This window comes from Euprymna scolopes, chromosome 24, assembly GCF_053919585.1.
Source record: "Euprymna scolopes isolate OS-2025 chromosome 24, ASM5391958v1, whole genome shotgun sequence".
NCBI classification, from domain to species: Eukaryota; Metazoa; Mollusca; class Cephalopoda; order Sepiida; family Sepiolidae; genus Euprymna; species Euprymna scolopes.
Window position 1 is genome coordinate 11,903,618 of NC_136505.1, and position 17,500 is coordinate 11,921,117.

General features: G+C 33.3%; 1 protein-coding gene across 1 annotated transcript in view; it reads left to right on the forward strand.

Moving 5' to 3' along the window:
* LOC145246594 (D-lactate dehydrogenase, mitochondrial-like) overlaps positions 1–17,500 on the forward strand; it is a 129,532-nt gene that overhangs the window by 73,635 nt on the left and 38,397 nt on the right. Inside the window, exons 8-9 of the mRNA XM_080108254.1 lie at positions 5,337–5,465; positions 12,014–12,141. Coding sequence (XP_079964380.1) covers positions 5,337–5,465; positions 12,014–12,141 — 257 coding nt within the window. The remainder of the gene's footprint in view (positions 1–5,336; positions 5,466–12,013; positions 12,142–17,500) is intronic.

Here is a 17,500-nt window from a genome sequence, read left to right on the forward strand (position 1 = left end):
AATAATAACGTTAATATTTCAGTGCACAGGTCAAAATCTGCAAAAGAAGCGATTTGTGTTTATTTGTTTACGTTGTTTTGGGTTAATGTTTATGCACGCATGCGCAACCGGATGTCGTAAACCGGAAAGTGGGTTACATCACTCATTACAAGGTCATTTGAGTTTTATAATTATATATATATATATATATATATATATATATATATATATATATATATATATTTAAAAAAAGATGTCAACAGTTATTTTTATATGTAAAAACACCAGTGTTTCACGCTTATGCAATCATCAGTGTAGGAAGTGACAATTACTATTAGTGGGAGATTAGAACCTAGTCACAAAGTCAATGTTAACTTTGTAGGCTACCATCCTAGCTCAAGGCCACCAGCAATTAACACAAGAATTGAAGGAAATAAAGTGCCTATAAATGCCATATCGGCAGGCATACATAGTAAACAATTGAAGAGTATTCAAGGCTGGAAGTTGGAATGTTGCATTAATGCTAAAGTTGATCATTTTTTTCCTTAATTCTCTAACGATATAAAGAATGATTGTATTGCATTGATTACCTAGATGTTAATTCAATGAAACTTCGATTTGATAAAATAGTGCTCAATAAAACATATATATAATTCTCTATTAAAGAGTGGAACATATCTAAAAGAATTTGGCACTTTTGCGAAATGGAATGTGCAAGAGGAGACAATTCTAAAAGCCTGACAAAAAGACAATTTTGAAAAAGCTACAATTTTTATTTTTCTAATTCAATCAGAAAAATATTTTTATTAAATTAAGAAATTAACAACTTCTTTCTTGGTGTTGTTTCTTTTTTTATTGTAATTAAAGTTAGGTAAAAAACTTTTTCATTGGAATTTAATATTTTCACGAATTCATTAATCATTTTTAAAATCATGAATCAAAACGATATGTCAGTTAAGACGTTCTTGGATTACTAAGGATTATATTGTTGACCATGTCTTCATTCCAGTTGGAATCGTTTTTGTCTGGTTTTGTAAAAACAAATAAAATGGAGTTATCTCCCATACATTGCCATCAATATTGTGCAAACAAGGTAAAAATGTAATTCTGTATAATCGGAATTTATTATTTTATAAATATGCATTAAGATGTACGGGAAAGAATCCCCTATCCTCCCCCCCCAAAAAAAAACAAAACAAAAAAAAAACAGTGCTTATGCAGAATAGTGAAATTTGAAAAAAAAAAAAAATGCATTACTGGTAAAAACTCTGTATATTTTAGGTATGTGCATGAATGGCAGAAAACTGATAGGGGACATAATTTTGAAAGCTGGTTTATCATATTTTTTTAAGGTTTACAATTACTTTTTGATTGTATTTGACAGATTAAAGCCTAAAGTTGATTTCCAAACAGGTAAAAAAATATTTTTACACTTGAAAAAAGAAAAAGTTATAATGAAAAATGTTTTCACGGCAACTGACTAGTTCAGCTAAATTTTGGAGTTAATTAAATTCATTGTAAAAATTGTTTGGAAAATAAATAGTACATTTCCACTAAGATTCACCTCAAAATAATGGGTTCATTATATTCTGTGATCATCATTTGATAAATACAGAAAATTTCATTAAAATTGGTTAATATTCTGATTTTTGGTGAATTTTTAAGTAAAGGGAGGGGGTCAAAATGTTTATATTTTGCACTAGTACTTATGTATCATGTCGAAATTAGGATAAATTTAAAAAATTACGAAAAATGATCCAATAAAAAGTATGCTAGATCTAGTTTTTATAAAAAAAGATCCTGCATACTAGCAGTCCCACATTTGGATTTTGAAATGATGGATTTTAATTGAACGCAAGGGAGATAAGTCAGTTTGTGATACAGAATTGGTTGTAAAGAACTCTTCCACATTAAACATATGATAAAACTCTAGAATTCGATAAGTTTTATTTTTGGCTGTAATTATTTTTCTACAGGATTATTTTTTGTAACTTTTGAAATTCATATTAATTTCGACATGACACTTTTTTGGTCCCCCGATTTATCGGAGAGGGACCTATGTTTTCAGTAGTGTCTGTGCATCTGTTAGTCCAGACGATTGCCAGATAACCGTCCATTAGTTTTTTCTAAATTTTGCCACAAATTGTATTTCATTAAATAGATGTGCACTGTAAAAAGATTTTTTTTTTTTTTTGCGAAAATTCCTGTTGCGTCCCCAGGGGCTTAAAATGGATAAAAAATGTCCTCAAATGGCCCAAAATGACGCGTTTTGCCTAATAACTTTTGATCCATCCATTAGATTTTTCTGAAACTTGGCCAAAATGTGGGGCCCATTATTCTTGATATAAATCCAGTATGAGTGACTCTGGCAAAATTCTGGTTCACGTCCCCGAGGACTTTCTGTGCTAAAAACATCCTTTTTGTAGCTCTTTTTTCATATTAATCAACAAAAACTTGATATGTCGGACTGTATAGTGGTTTTTCATGATGGGCAACTCAAATATACATGTGTTAAAGCCTGAAATTGCACCGTTATCCATTTACACTGAGATTCGGCGTCCTTAAATGGCCCAAAATGATACTTTTTGCCCTATAGTGTTTGATCTATCCATCCATTAGATTTTCCTGAAACTTGGCGAAAATGTGGAGGCCATTGTTCCTAATATAAATTCAGTATGGGTGACCCTGACAAAATTCTGGTTCGCATTGCTCTGGGATTTTTAGGGCTAAAAAAACATGCCTTTTTGGAGCTCTGTTTTCATATCACTTGATACGTATATCTCAGCAATTCATTATTATTAATAATAATACAATGATTGCAAATTATTTTTCAGTTCCAAAAGGATATGATTTTTTACTTGGTGTATTTTCTTTTCATAAACTGCTTCGGCAGTTTCTGGGACTATGCTCTTGTGAAGACGAGGTCTTTTTTTTACTTATAATTGTTTCATTAATCAATTTTTTAGTGTCCCAAATGATCTCTTGCACAAAAAAAGAAAAAAAAAAATGCTTATTTTTTCTTAGTTGATGTTAGTTATCTCCCTTGCATAATTGTATCGCACTCCATTAGCGCCAAACCGATGACAAATAATTCTTTTTTACAAGTTTATAAACATGGATGGAAGTTATTATAGTTATCTCATTCTGTTTTACAAAAAGGTTATGTTTGAAACAAAATATTTTAACTGCACATTCTCAATAGAAATAAGAGTGATGTTATTCCTGCATTCATGATGCAGGAAAATCGAAAAGGACACAATAAACACTCTTTCTGTACATCCCAGAAATGCAGTTCAATTTTCTCATGAGAAACAAGAAAATTTTTCATGTAATCAATGAAGAAATTAATTTAAGAAAAAAAACAAAACAAAAACAAATTTCTACTCTTTGATTCAATATTGTTGCTGAATTGTAGACCATGCGTAGTAAGACAAACATCATAGCGGCGGATATAGAAATGACACTGTGCATGTGCGACTGGACCAAAAGCGAGGCCTGTACTCATTTGTATAAGCATAGGCCATGGGGCATAAAGCAGTAAATTTCTGAGTGTAGAGAGTTTTGGTTTCTGAGTTGGGCAGATCCCCAGTTACTTCGTTGGTGACTGCCATTGTAGAAGAGGAAGAAACAGAAGATAACGAAACAGAAAAATCCAACACAAAAATATGAAATTATTTCCCTATCTTAGTCACTCTTTCTCTGGCAAGTAAAACGATGAAAATGATTCTCATTTATAATTGTCCTCGATAAGTTGACAAAAATCTGCAAATGTGATTCTCCGTGGAAAATTTTGTATGCAGATGATGCTGTTGTCAGTGCACCCAATGCAACAAAAGTAAGTACAGCTTTTAACAGGTGTAAATCAACATTTGAAAGGGGCTTCAGGATTAATATTACAAAAATAAAGCATATGATATTTGACACTAAAGAGGGAGTCTGTTCCACACGGCAAATATCCATGCAACATCTTGTAAGCTGGAAAATTTACTTGAACCTCAAGTGCAGAACATGCAATAAATGGTGTCACTAAAAGTGCACAAACCTGCTGATGCCATGCGTAACAGATGCAGCTAATTTAATTTGCAGCACCTATGGAAATTTCATTACCATGGAAAGAGAAATTGTTGTAGGAGTTGAAAGAGTCAATAAATTGACCTACCTTGGTAATATGATTGATTTCAGTGGGTGATCTGACATGACCGTAAAATGATGTACAGGGTGGATTCTAAAATTGTCACCCTAAAGAAAACAACACTACAGCTTTATTTTAAAACTTTTATTGAAAAAATCAATTCAGGTAACTTGATTATGTAGTTGAGACGTCATCTATTCAATGTAGCCGCCTTCAGCCTCAATCACTGCTTCAATACGGGTTCGGAACTGGGAGAATGCCTTTTTCACAATCACCGGTGGGAGTTCAGTGGATGACGGCAATCAGACTGGCTTTGTGTTGTGAGAGGTCATGTTGCTGCTGTTCTTGCCGTATGACCAAACGTAGTACTCTAGCGGGTTCAGGTCTGGGGAAGAGATGGGCCAGTGAGAGAAAAGTACAAAGTTGTAGTACAGCTTTTGAAGCCAAACTTGGGTCTTTTTGAACTTGTGAGCCGACGCCGAGTCGTTCCGTCATACCCAGGATCTGCCAGCAGGTACTTGATTGCATCAGGGATCACCACACTCTTCAGCACCTCCAGGTCCACTTAAGTGTTGACTTTTAAACCGATTTCGAAGATGTGAGGTGGCATGATGTGGCCCTTGCTTGAAACCACACCAAAAACCATAACCATGGCCGGAAACATTGTTTTCATCCGTCTGGGCATATCCCTATTATTCGTGGCAATCCAGCGATGCATTTTGAGAGTGCTGGCAATGGTCCTGTTGTCAGAACTTGAATTGGTGCATTTTTATCTTGACGGCTTATGCATTTTTATCTGAACAGCTTATGCATTTTTATCTGGACAGTTTATGCATTTTTATCTGGACAGTTTATGCATTTTCATCTGGACAGTTTATGCATTTTCATCTGGACAGTTTATGCATTTTCATCTCGACAGTTTATGCATTTTCATCTGGACAGTTTATGCATTTTCATCTGGACAGTTTATGCATTTTCATCTGGACAGTTTATGCATTTTCATCTGGACAACTTATGCATTTTCATCTGGACAACTTATGCATTTTCATCTAGACAACGTACATAGTTTTATTTGGATAACGTATGGACTTGCATCTAGAAAGAATAGTTATTTTCATCTGGGTAGATTTCATCTAGATAATGACATAGCCTGTATATTTTCATCTGGATATAATTACTTCTTATGATTCTCTTTCTTTTTTTTTACCTTTGAACTCTTTGACAGAATTCATGGATGATGTGATGATCGATGCCTGCAACAAATACAGCAAATTATCTTTACAAGTGGCCCCCACATTATTTCTCGAATTCCATGGTGCTGCCTCCGCTCTTGATGAACAAGTGAAAGTTGTCGGTAAGTACAAAGTCACTGCGTTAAATCTATGAATTGTTATCTGCAATAAGCACCAAAGATGTGCCGAAAACCTAAAATGCAAGATTCAAATAATTTCTTGCTTATATGCCGAACTGTAGAGCATACCAAAACAGATTCATCGTGGCTCATGACTTTTGGTAAATTGCTGTGTTGTTTCAGAAAATTTGGAGATTCAGAGAATTTTAAACTTTAAAAGTTTTACAAAATCTTTTTAGTTGAATTATTACGATTCTGCTTGTGTAACATTTTAAGCGTTACACAAACTGTTTGCACATTGTTGTTCATGTAAAGGTATACTTTTCTACTTTTTAAAAGATTTTTTTAGTTGGGTTAGTTTTAAGAGATCAAGGGAGCTAACTCCTCCGGGGACTAACACTTGATTTCATTACGATTGGAATTTATATCCGAGGGCTCTTTTAAGTATAGACGTTGTTCCCTTTATGGCTGCTAGCTGTATTTCATTACAGCTTGGTCTTCCAAGGATTGCTTCTAAGTATTTATGAAGATTTTTTTTCATTAGTTGCTCCTATCACAGCTGGTATAAGATGTATTTCTTTTAGGGACCATGTTATTTTTAAATCATTTTTTGGCTCCTGATATTTTGTTAATTTTTCCCGTTCAACTCTATTAAGGCCATCGTGATTTGAGACTGTACCATCAATAATGAGGGCAGTTCTTCCGGCTTGTTCCATATTACAATGTCTGGTTTAATGGCCTTGTCTTTTATGTATCTACCGACCTGTATGTTTTTGTCATCGAACACTGTGACCTTTCCGTTTGATGTTATCGGTGATGGTTCATGTTGCCAGATGTTCGAATGTTGGTTGGTTGGTTGTTTTTATTTTACGGCATATCAACCTTTTTCAGGTTATTTAATGCCGAATCTAGTGATTTTGAGGAACAATATTTTAATGGAGTATATTTGTTTTTTAAGTCGAATTCTATTTAACCCATAGTTTTGACCCTAACAAGTACTACCACTCCAGGTCAGAGTGGACCTGGGAGCAATGGCAATTAAAGGGTGGCTCCACACTCCCCAAGGCCGACAAGCTGGGGGCCTCACCATCGGATATAGTTTTAGGTCATATCCAGGACCTGTTTGAATGTGTACTCTTGCCTGTGAGCGATCAAGAAACCAGATAAATCAAATAAAGTCTCTTTTATATATACATGCACGGTCGCTGATTTTTATTCTCTGATCATCGCTTTTCTATGTGTCAGTTGTTGATCTTCTGTTTAACGCACAATCAAAATAAACATGTATTACAAGGGCAAACAATTTATAGAGAGATGCATGGGCGATGTAAAGTAAATATGCCTGACTTTGATATCTATAACTAGTGAAGAAAAGCAGAGAACAATAAAACTATGAGCTGTAAATAGGACATCTTAAGAAATGTGTACTACAGGGTGGAATGATAAAATTGTTGCTCTAGAGGAAACGACATTATTCCATTTCTGTTTGATGAAAACCGGTTTTTCTTTTTTTTCTTTTTTTGATTTTCGATACTTATTGGATGAATTTCTGTACCAAACATATTTAAGAACACTGCCAGACATATTTAAGAACACTGCCAGACATATTTAAGAACGCTGCCAGACATATTTAAGAACACTGCCAGACATATTTGCAAAAGATTGGCTCAGCTGTTTCGGAACCTATGAGTAAGGAACTTGTATAAAGTGATTTTTATATAAGTGTGGAGATTTTGTTACTTATGCTGATGGGCATCACAGCTGCTGATGATTCTCTATTACCATATATGGATAATCTCCGCTAATCGCTTTCAGCAACCTTTGATCCCTGTCAGCATTTGTACAATTTCTGCCTGTCAGTTTGAAGTATCAGAAATATTTCTTACAATATTATTTGAAATAAAAATATAGTGTATTTACTCACAACTTGCATTCATAGCGATTATATGGAATTTAACTTAATAATGCTATTTACTAAAATGAATTACCGATTTTTTTTTTTTTTGTCAGGAGAATTCTTTGATATGGCTTATAAATTAAACAAATATATATATTTTTTAAATTAAAAGGGATATATTCTCTTAAGTTTTATTCAGGTTTCTTTTTTAAATTCTCACTTTTAATTCTAAAAAGTATTGTTTACTTTGATGAGAATGTTGTAGTTTGCTTGAAGCATTATGTTTAGTGGAAAAGGAGTTGTGTTTTGAAGGCTGACTGGTACGCATATTTGTTAAATTAATTTCTGAAATATGGGCTGTGATTAGTGTTAGGTATTGGTACAAATTATTATAACTTTTTTTTTTTAATAATTAATATTGTTATGTGTTTCACTTATAATTGTTCAATTATAAGTGTTTAATGCCCTAAGGCAGTGGCTCCCAACCTTTTCTAGATGGCAGCACACTATTAAGTTTACTTATATTTTTGCAGCCCACCTATCATAAAAAATGAGTATTTTAAATAAAACAAAAAAAAGAATAACGCAGGGTTAATTTTTATTTTTTACAAAGGAGTTACCACTTATCAAGGCCCGGAGGCAACTTGAGGATAAGGGTTAAAGAGTGCACAGTAGTCAATGGGACAATATGATAGTAATCGTTAGTAGTGGAAATTTGTTAAATTGGATTACTTAAAGGGACTGCTCATCAAGAACTTGTTTACATTGGACTTGAAGATAACCATATTGTAATCAGCTGGAAAGCAGGCGAATGAAAGAGAGTTCCACAAGCATGCAGTTCTAAGAAAAAAGCATTCTTCATGGAATTTATATTTAGATTTAAGCAGAGATAAAAACCTGGGAAGGGGAGGGGGTGAATTATTGATAGTAATTTCAGCTAGACGAGTGTTTTTCATGAAAGTCTGGTGGGGGGGGAAAACCATAGATTGCAGCTCAGATGAGCACTTGGCATGAAAATAAGGACAAAGCAGAGACAGGCTCACAGCGTCTCTTCTGTGGGAACGAGGTTGCAGGGAAGAGAAAAGGGCATCCCCACTAGGCTATGAAGTCTATTTTGAACTCTGTCAAGGTAGAATAAGATGCTTCTAGCAGCTCCTGCCCAGATGTGTCAACAGTACTCCATCTTTGGACATACTTGGCTCTTATGCAGGTAGAGACTTGCATCATTAGTGAGATATCTACTGGAACAGTAGAATGATTCCACCATTTTTCCAGCGACATTGGCAACAGATTTGATGTACATGTTCCATCTAAAGTTAAAAAAAAGAAAGTTAGCTTACTGTTTGATACACTAATTTAATTTGTTAAATAATAAAAAAAATTGCTTCATAAAATCACAATGAAAAGTAAATAATGAATTATTAAATTTAAAAAAGTTGAAAATTTATTTTAGAAAATATCTTTTTAGGTTGATATTTTGATTCCATATAATTTTCATCACTGAATCTGTTTTATTTTTTTATCTCCAAATTATGCCACAATACTGAAAGTTGTAATTGAAACTCTTTTACTTTTTATATCAAACTAGCCTAGATGCCCGGCGTTGCCTGGGTGTTTGGAGGTGTGTGCAGCCAAAAAAAAAAAGTGGTAGTAGGCAAGCAGGCTCGAACCCATACCACGAAGGAGGAAAAGAACATAAAAATAAAAATGTGACGTCTTTGCTGTTGTGCCCATCGCCAAACCGGAAGTGATATAGGTTTAAATTAAGGCTAGATAATCGAAAAGAAGGGATGACTTTCGAAAATATCAGCAAAAAAAGCGACCCCTTTCTGTAAAAAAGTGCCCGGTTGAGGGTGAAGGAATTATACCAATCTTGTAAAAATCCGTCGCTACTGTCAAAAGTTTTAGGCAGACATACATACATACATTTAAACAGCCAGGTGAGATTTATATTATAGACTAGCGGGGGGGGGGGGTACCCGGCGTTGCCCGGGTGTTTGGAGGTATGTGTGGTTTTAGGTAAATCAAAACACCCGGGTGTTTGTCTCGGGGGGGTGGGTAAAATAAAAAAAAGTTTTGATAGGTAAGTATAAAGGATCGAACCCGAACCCTTGAGTCAAAGTTGGAAATTCAAGTGAAAAAAAAAACATGCGACGTTAACCACTGGGCCCCCACGAAATAGTAACGGAAACATGTTTGAATTTATTTAAGTATTAAAACTTGGCAAGTGCCCGTACTTAATGAGGTCAACTTTGACTGCGGAGCAGTATTTTATTTACTGCGGGGCAGGATTTTTTTTTTTTTTCTTTTGTTTCCCCAAGGGGGAAAACCAGCTCCCCATAAAAAGGGGATTGTCCAAATTGAATAGCAATTGTCTGATATAAGGAGAAACTCCACATTGATCAAAGCTGATTGCTTTCGGACATTTCCGGCGATCACGACCGGAAAAATGCCACCAGAATTATTTTCGCTTTTATTATACGAAAAAGCTTAATGCACATGCGGCGATCGGAAAATGTTGAATATTTATCTTTTCAAAGTTGAGCAAATTAAATAGACAGGTGACCCCCTGTTCATAACTCTTACATATTATGATTTAGACGTGATATAAAAAGTTTTAAGAAGGAATGACTCGATCGAGAAGTCCAGCGAAAAAAGCCTTTTACAGACATACACAAAAAGTGAATATACATACATACACACATTTTCGCTTTAATATTTATAGATGACTAACGGAGGGGGAGGATAGCCGGCATGGCCCGGGTGTTTGTAGGTGTGTGTGTGTGGAGTGAGGGGGGTAATCAAAACAACCCTTTTTTAAAAAAAAAACGTTGGCCGGGTGTTTGGAGGTGTAAAAGAAAAAAATGTTTTAGTAGGAAAGTAGGCTTGAACCCCGAACCTTTGACGTGGAGGTAGAAACGAAATGGAAAAAAAAACCCTGGGACCTAACTATCTCGGCCACGCGAGAAGAAGAATGAAAAGCATCTTAATTTAACGTTTATAAAAGGAAATTAACAGGTGCGAGAAACTTAAGTCGCATGATCTTTGACCTTGAAACATGACGCAGCTGCAAGCCAGTTTTTGCTTGTTTTATACTGAAAAGCAAAAGAAACATGCGACGATCAAAATATCTGGAAAAAATAGCACATGAAAGTCGGGCAAATTAAATACACACGCGGCCCCCGTTCTTAAGTCGTAGATATTATCATTTAGACGTGATATAAAAAGTTTTAAGAAGAAGCGAGTTGAGCGAGAAGGCCGACGAAAAAAGCCTCTTGTAGATATACACAAAAAGCAAACATACATACACACGCACATTTTCGCTTTTATATATATAGATAATGTCACAAGAAATATTTAAGATACTTCAGGCTAATAGGCTGAGATTTCTTAGATGTTGACAGGAATCAGAAGTTGCTTCAGGTAATGGGAAGAGGTTGCCAAATACTGATGGGAATCCGATGTTGCTTAAACTGATGAGCAGGGATTACCTGAATGCTGTCAGCAATACAGAATTATCAACACAGTCATCATCTTCATTAGCAGCAGCAGCAATAGCATCTGTTCTGCTAACGGGATGAATGGTGCAAATTGGTATAAACAGTAAAACTATATTTATTTGCTAAATCCTGGTCAGTGGAGGAATTTTTTAATCAAGTGATGACTTGAATTTCTACTTTAAACAACATTGCTTGATGTTGGGTTTAGAATTATGACAAAAATTTTTTTTCAACATTTGAGAAGAATAAGATCCATATAAGAATAACACAAGACAGAAAAAAGTGAAAAAACAAAAAAATAGGCAAAAATCACATTAAAAAAATTATTAATATTTTGCTTTGTTTATTAAGAGAAACTTTGTCAAAGTTAAACTGAGATGTTATGTCTGATTATAGCATAGTGCATATGAGCGTGTGGGAAATTATCAGCAGCAGCGAAAGATGGCTGGATTGCAAAGAGATTCGCAGCAGCAGTAGCTGAAAAACATGCATATGCAAATTAGGAAGTGAGTGCGGGAAGAAAAGGGGGAAAAGAAGAAAAATGCTAATGTGACGTCGGAGAGAAAGAAAGTCAAAGGAAATGGACATATAAAAGCGAAGACTAGAATTTGCCGACTGTGACTGGTATGCGGTCAGAGGAAGGTGAAACATGAGCCAGGTAAAATGAACATGTGGCAGAGAGAGACTTTTTTTTAAGTTGTACCGAAAATAACAAAATTGTAAAACGTTTTGTTAAGAAAGAGAAAAATGCCAACCCGGATTTTTGTTTCTTTCTTTCCTCTTGTTTGAATGTAACGACAACGTTACATTCAAACGTTACATGATACCTTTTTATACAAGAGACACATTTTTATACAAGAGACACCTTTTTATACAAGAGACAAATTTTTAGGAGAATGGAATAGAAAGTAATAGATATGAGAGTGATGGAGGAAGAAGATTAGTCGAATAGAATTTGGAGAAATAGTAATTTGTGGAATTATAGAATTTGTGTGGTAGTTCACGCATAAGAGTCCATTGGAATGGCATGGAATTAGAGCAATGTAAAAAGAAAAAAAAAAAAAGAAAAAAGTGGGATGTATTTTTTTTTTTTTTTTTTTTTCACTGTGTATTTATATTTGATTTTTTTTCTTTTTCTAAACTTAATCTTTCAGAGGAGATTGTTCAAAGTAATGGTGGATCAGATTTTATTTGGGCCAAGGATCCAGTGGAAAGAAATAAACTTTGGAAAGCCAGACATGAAATGCTTTATGCTTGCACAGCACTCAGAACAGGATCAAAAGTGAGTGATAATTGTTATACTTTCAACACAGACGCACACACATTATTATTATTATTATATGTATCTACAAAAAGTTTTCTGTAAATATTTTCAGTATTTACTTTGATAATACTCAATACATAAATAGAGCTAGGTAGTAAGTTTTGAAAATATATATGGCAATTAAGCTACACAGAATTTTCTGCATATCATCCTTGTTAGGATTCATCAGGCTACGAGGATAAAACATGAAAAATTCTGTCTAGCTTAATTACCATATACGTTTATATATATATATATATACTAGCAAAAGTACCTGTTGTTGACTGAGTTCAAAAACAGCCTACAGAAAATGGACTCTGATTTATGAAAGTATGATAGGTTATTAAACGAAGGGTTGTAAAGAGATAGCTTCGAATTTGGGGATATCAAAATCAAAGCAAAATATGATGAAAGTAAAAATAAAACAGATAAACCCCATAATTTATTATACCATACCTGTTCACACTGAAACACTTATCACAATATTCTGTGGATCTATATTAAAAACCTTGTTAAACTTTGTGACATATTTCCATTCTATGGAGGTCAGGCATGAACGAACATCCCATAATTTTATGATACCATATTTCTTCAAACTGAAACATAATTATCAAAGTATACTTATGCAGATAGATATGAAAAAACCTTTATTAAAGTTTGTGCCTATTTCCAGTCTATGGAGGCCAGGCGCGAACGCAGACTCCACAATTTTATTATACCATCCCTATTTAAGTTAAAACATACTTGTCAAAGTATTATTATGTACATCTATATCAAAAACACTTGTAAACGTTTTTTTTTTAATTTTTAAATTTTTTATTTCCATACTTTGTGAACAAGGCGCGTACGCAGACCCCACAATTTTAATAAATCATCATTATGCCAGATCAAACATACCCATTGCTGTGTCTCGATACATCTTCTATCATTATATGTGATCAGTTTTCTATAATAGTCAACCATATAGGAGCCTATTCATGACCAGACACACACACAGACGTTCAACTTTATATTATATATATATATATATATATATATATATATATATATATATATATATACACATGCACACACAAAACATATATATTATATACACATACATAAATGGATTCTTGTTCTTCATTTTGGTGGTTGATGAACATTCTAACTAATTTTTCTGCCCAGTCTGTAGAATCACACAAGGTTGGCTTCATTAAACACGAATACCATTAGATGGGTTAAGGAAATTAATTTGAATTGTATTCTTTGTTCAAATAATGAATTTTTTTTGAAAAATTATATTTTTTGCTGAATGAAATTTAAATATAAAAAAACTATAAATTTTATTTTGCTCTATCTAGTATATTGAGCTATTCCCTTTTTGGCTTGGATTGTCTTGTATAAAAATATTACTGTCCAAAAATATTTTGTAAGGCTTGCTATCGCAGGATTCAATAATCTGTGATCCCATTCACCTCAATATTCTGATATATATATATATATATATATATATACTAGACTACCCGTGACCCGTTGGGTCAGTATGTTATGTTAGCTATGGAATTCGTGTATGAGCGTGACACTTGTGACGTAAAGAAAATAGTTTTTTTTTGACATAACAGAAACATTCCTATGAAAGTATATTAAAATGAAAAATCACGGACGGATCACTCAAACATGAAAAAACATTATCCCTATTCGTGTAAAGTTACCTATTTTTCCGAATAATCGCTCAAAAATCGAAAATGAAACATGATTTTCTTATAAATCGAACGCCAACGAGTCATTTAGCAGCAAAAACGCATATGAACCTACCGATGAGAAATATAAGAATGAAAAACCCATATTGGAATCCTTCAACCAAGTTATAGAAACTTAAAATCTAAAAAAAAATAATTAATAAAACCTGAATCAAAAAAAATAAAACCTAAATAAATAAAATAAAATAAAACTAATGTTGAAACAGATTAGTAAATGTGTCAACAAATTCACCGTTCTCGCACAACTATTTTGTATCTAAAAATGTAAACAAAAATAAAAAAGAAGGAAGGAAGGAAGGAAAAAGGATGGCTAGAGAGTAGTAGTAGTAGTAGTAGTAGTCTTGGCTTTACTACAATTGTTCTTATGTTTGTCAATGGGTTAAAGTTGTTTAGCGACAGTATAGTTGTAATAAAGAATAGTTGCAGAACACCCCCACTCTTCCCATGTTAAATAATAATTTCGAAATAATAACGTTAATATTTCAGTGCACAGGTCAAAATCTGCAAAAGAAGCGATTTGTGTTATTTGTTTACTTGTTATGGGTTAATGTTTATGCATGCATGCACAACCGGATGTGGTAAACCGGAAAGTGGGTTATATTACTCGTTACAAGGTCATTTGAGTTTTATAATTATATATATATATATATATATATATATATATATATATATATATATTTATTTTAATGAAATCAAAGGGATTTATTTTAATGAAAACAAATGATATACACAATGGTAAACTTCAATCTAATATAAATAACAGTATTTATATATAGAAAATTTAATCCCAACCGAATAAAAAAGCTCAATGCGCTATAGAGAGTAGTATTAGAAGAGAAAGGAAATTAAAACTGTGAGTTGAACTTTACAATCAAAATTTATTGTTCGACTGAATACTCTAAAAAAACAATTTACAAAGTCCTTATTCCGCGGAGTTTCAAAGAATGCTATTCTTGTTATTCTTCTCATCAGAGGACATAAAGAAATCAGCAAATTATATTTGTAGCAATGCTAGAATTTGCTAGTTAAGGTATTAAGTGAAACCACTATTTATTGTAGTTATAAATTGCCAAATAAAAAAAGTGAAAAAATGTTGGATATGCAAAAAAATATATATTAAAACAAACCGCACATTTTTTTACATATCCAACATTTTTTCGCTCTTTTATTTGGCAATTTTAGTTTGTAAATTTAATCAACTTTTTTAGATTTTGCAGTTATTGGATTATTTACCCTTCACCAGACTATCCATTCACATGAAATCACCTCTTTCTGTCCCCTATTCCCTCTGCTTCACTATTTTTTACCAAGTAAGATCTATGACTTGCTTGTGGTTTCATTAAATACTTTTGCAAGCAAAATCCGATCCTGCATTTTGCTAATCCCTACCCTCTAATGAGAAGGAAAGTATTTCTTCGAAACTCTATTTTGAACTCTGTCAAGCCAGGATAAGCTGCTTCTAGCAGCTCCCGCCCAGATGTGGCAACAATACTCCATCCTTGGCCATACCTGGTTCTTATATAGGTTGAGAATTGCATGAGTAGTGAGATGTCTACTGGAGCGATAGAATGATTCCACCATTTTCCTAGCGACCTTGGCAACAGATTTGATTTACATGTTCCATTTCAGATCAGAAGTAAAGGTCAGACCCAGAAGCTTGTCAAAACATGGGGCCTCTCCATCTTGCTGTTTGTGACAGCTAGCTTCAAATTCAGATTTTTTTTGTATTTACAGTATTCACCAGATCCTATTATATCTCCCAATTTTTCTGGAATATTCCACTCTGTTCATTAACACTGCAGCAAAGCCTATCATCATCACTTCATGCTGCCTTAATAGCCAATACTGCTTTGAATTTTCGAGTGCTTGTATCCTCACCTGAAAGAAACAAAAGATATGCTCTTTCTGCTACCGATGTGGGGAAACCAGAAGAAGACATGAAAGGTGTGGTGCGTTTTATAGAGAAGGATGAGTTTTTAGTTTTTTCAATTTTTTTATTTATTTAATAAGATTTGAAATTCTTGCTTATATGATATTGTCCAGTTTTGGATGTGGATTCTGTCGTCAGTCAGTGTTATCATCATCATCATCATCATCAAGTGGTGTCCTGCTTGGTACAGGTATTGACAGCTATGGCTCTCCATTTATCTCTCTCTCTCAAGACATTTATGAATTCATTGTTGCTCATCACTTTTGATGTTGCTTATGTATTCAGACTGTCTATGTTTCTCACTGTCGTCCTCTGCTTCTTCTACTCATGAGCTTTCCCGTCAAACTAATCTGTTCTATTCTGCTTTTTCTGTAGACATGACCCACGAATCTCATTTGTCTTTTTCGTACTCTTCTTATTACGTGTTTGCCATTTCTAATACCTCCTGTTTTTCTCTGTCCGGGATATCTCCAACATTTTCTTCAAGAACCAAGTTTCAGTTGCCTCTAGTCTTTTTCTCTTGCTGTTGGTGATTGTCCAGCACTCATAACCATTGAAAAGAACAGACCATACATACCTTCGGAGTATTCTGAATTTGGTGTCTATTTTAATGTTTCTGTTGGTCATGATTGACGACACTCTCTATAAGGCGACTTTGGCTGCGGCTATGCAACTTTGTATATCAGTCAGTGATATAACTTCTAAAAAACTCAAGCAGATTTGATACTTCCAAAAATATCTTATGTGAATCTCCACCAAATATTTCAGCAAAAGGGATATGAAGAGAAGCTATTCTCCGGATATTGAGCACCTTTTTATGACCATATTTCAGTTTAAGCGAATTTCTTTTTTGCTACCTCAGTCTAGAACGATTTGTAATTATGATCTGTTGCAACAAAAACAAACTGTAAACAATTTAGTTTCAAAAATACCAAAGTAGAATTTGTGTTAACCGAATGTTTATGCTATAAAAATGATGAGTTATGACTTATTGCGTTATTAAAAGAAAAAAAAAAATAGTTACGATCTCAAAAAAATGTGAGGAAAAAAAAAACTGGTAAAAAAACGTAAATGAAAGCTTTTTTTTTTTTTTTAAATAAAGAATCGTAGTTGAATTGTTTGTTTATTTTAAAATAAAAATCCACTGGACCACAACGTTAATTGCGAAATCACGGAAATTATTTTATTTAAACTAATTCCAAAAATAATGCTTGAAACTTTTTAGTTTTAATATCTGCCGAAAAAGAAAACAAAAACAAAAAGAACAACGTTCGTGCCCAAGAGAGAACTAATTGAAACCGATTTATAAAAAAATCGATGTCGTTAAAAATAAATTAAATTAAATATGTTATCAATATAAATCAAATTTAAAGAATTAACTTGAATAGAACACTTAAAATAATTCTCTCACTATAAACAATAACTAATACACTGCTATTTAATAAAGTCGATTTTCCTTAATGTAATATGCACATGACGTCACCTCTTTAATCTTATATTTTGCAATAATCATAGTATATATGGGAATGAATAATATGATAAAGTAATGAATTTTTGTATATATTAATCAACTTGTGAACAAACAGACAAGCAAACAGACAGGAATACAAATTTATATATATATATTGTTCGACTGGACATGGAATATATATATATATATATATATATA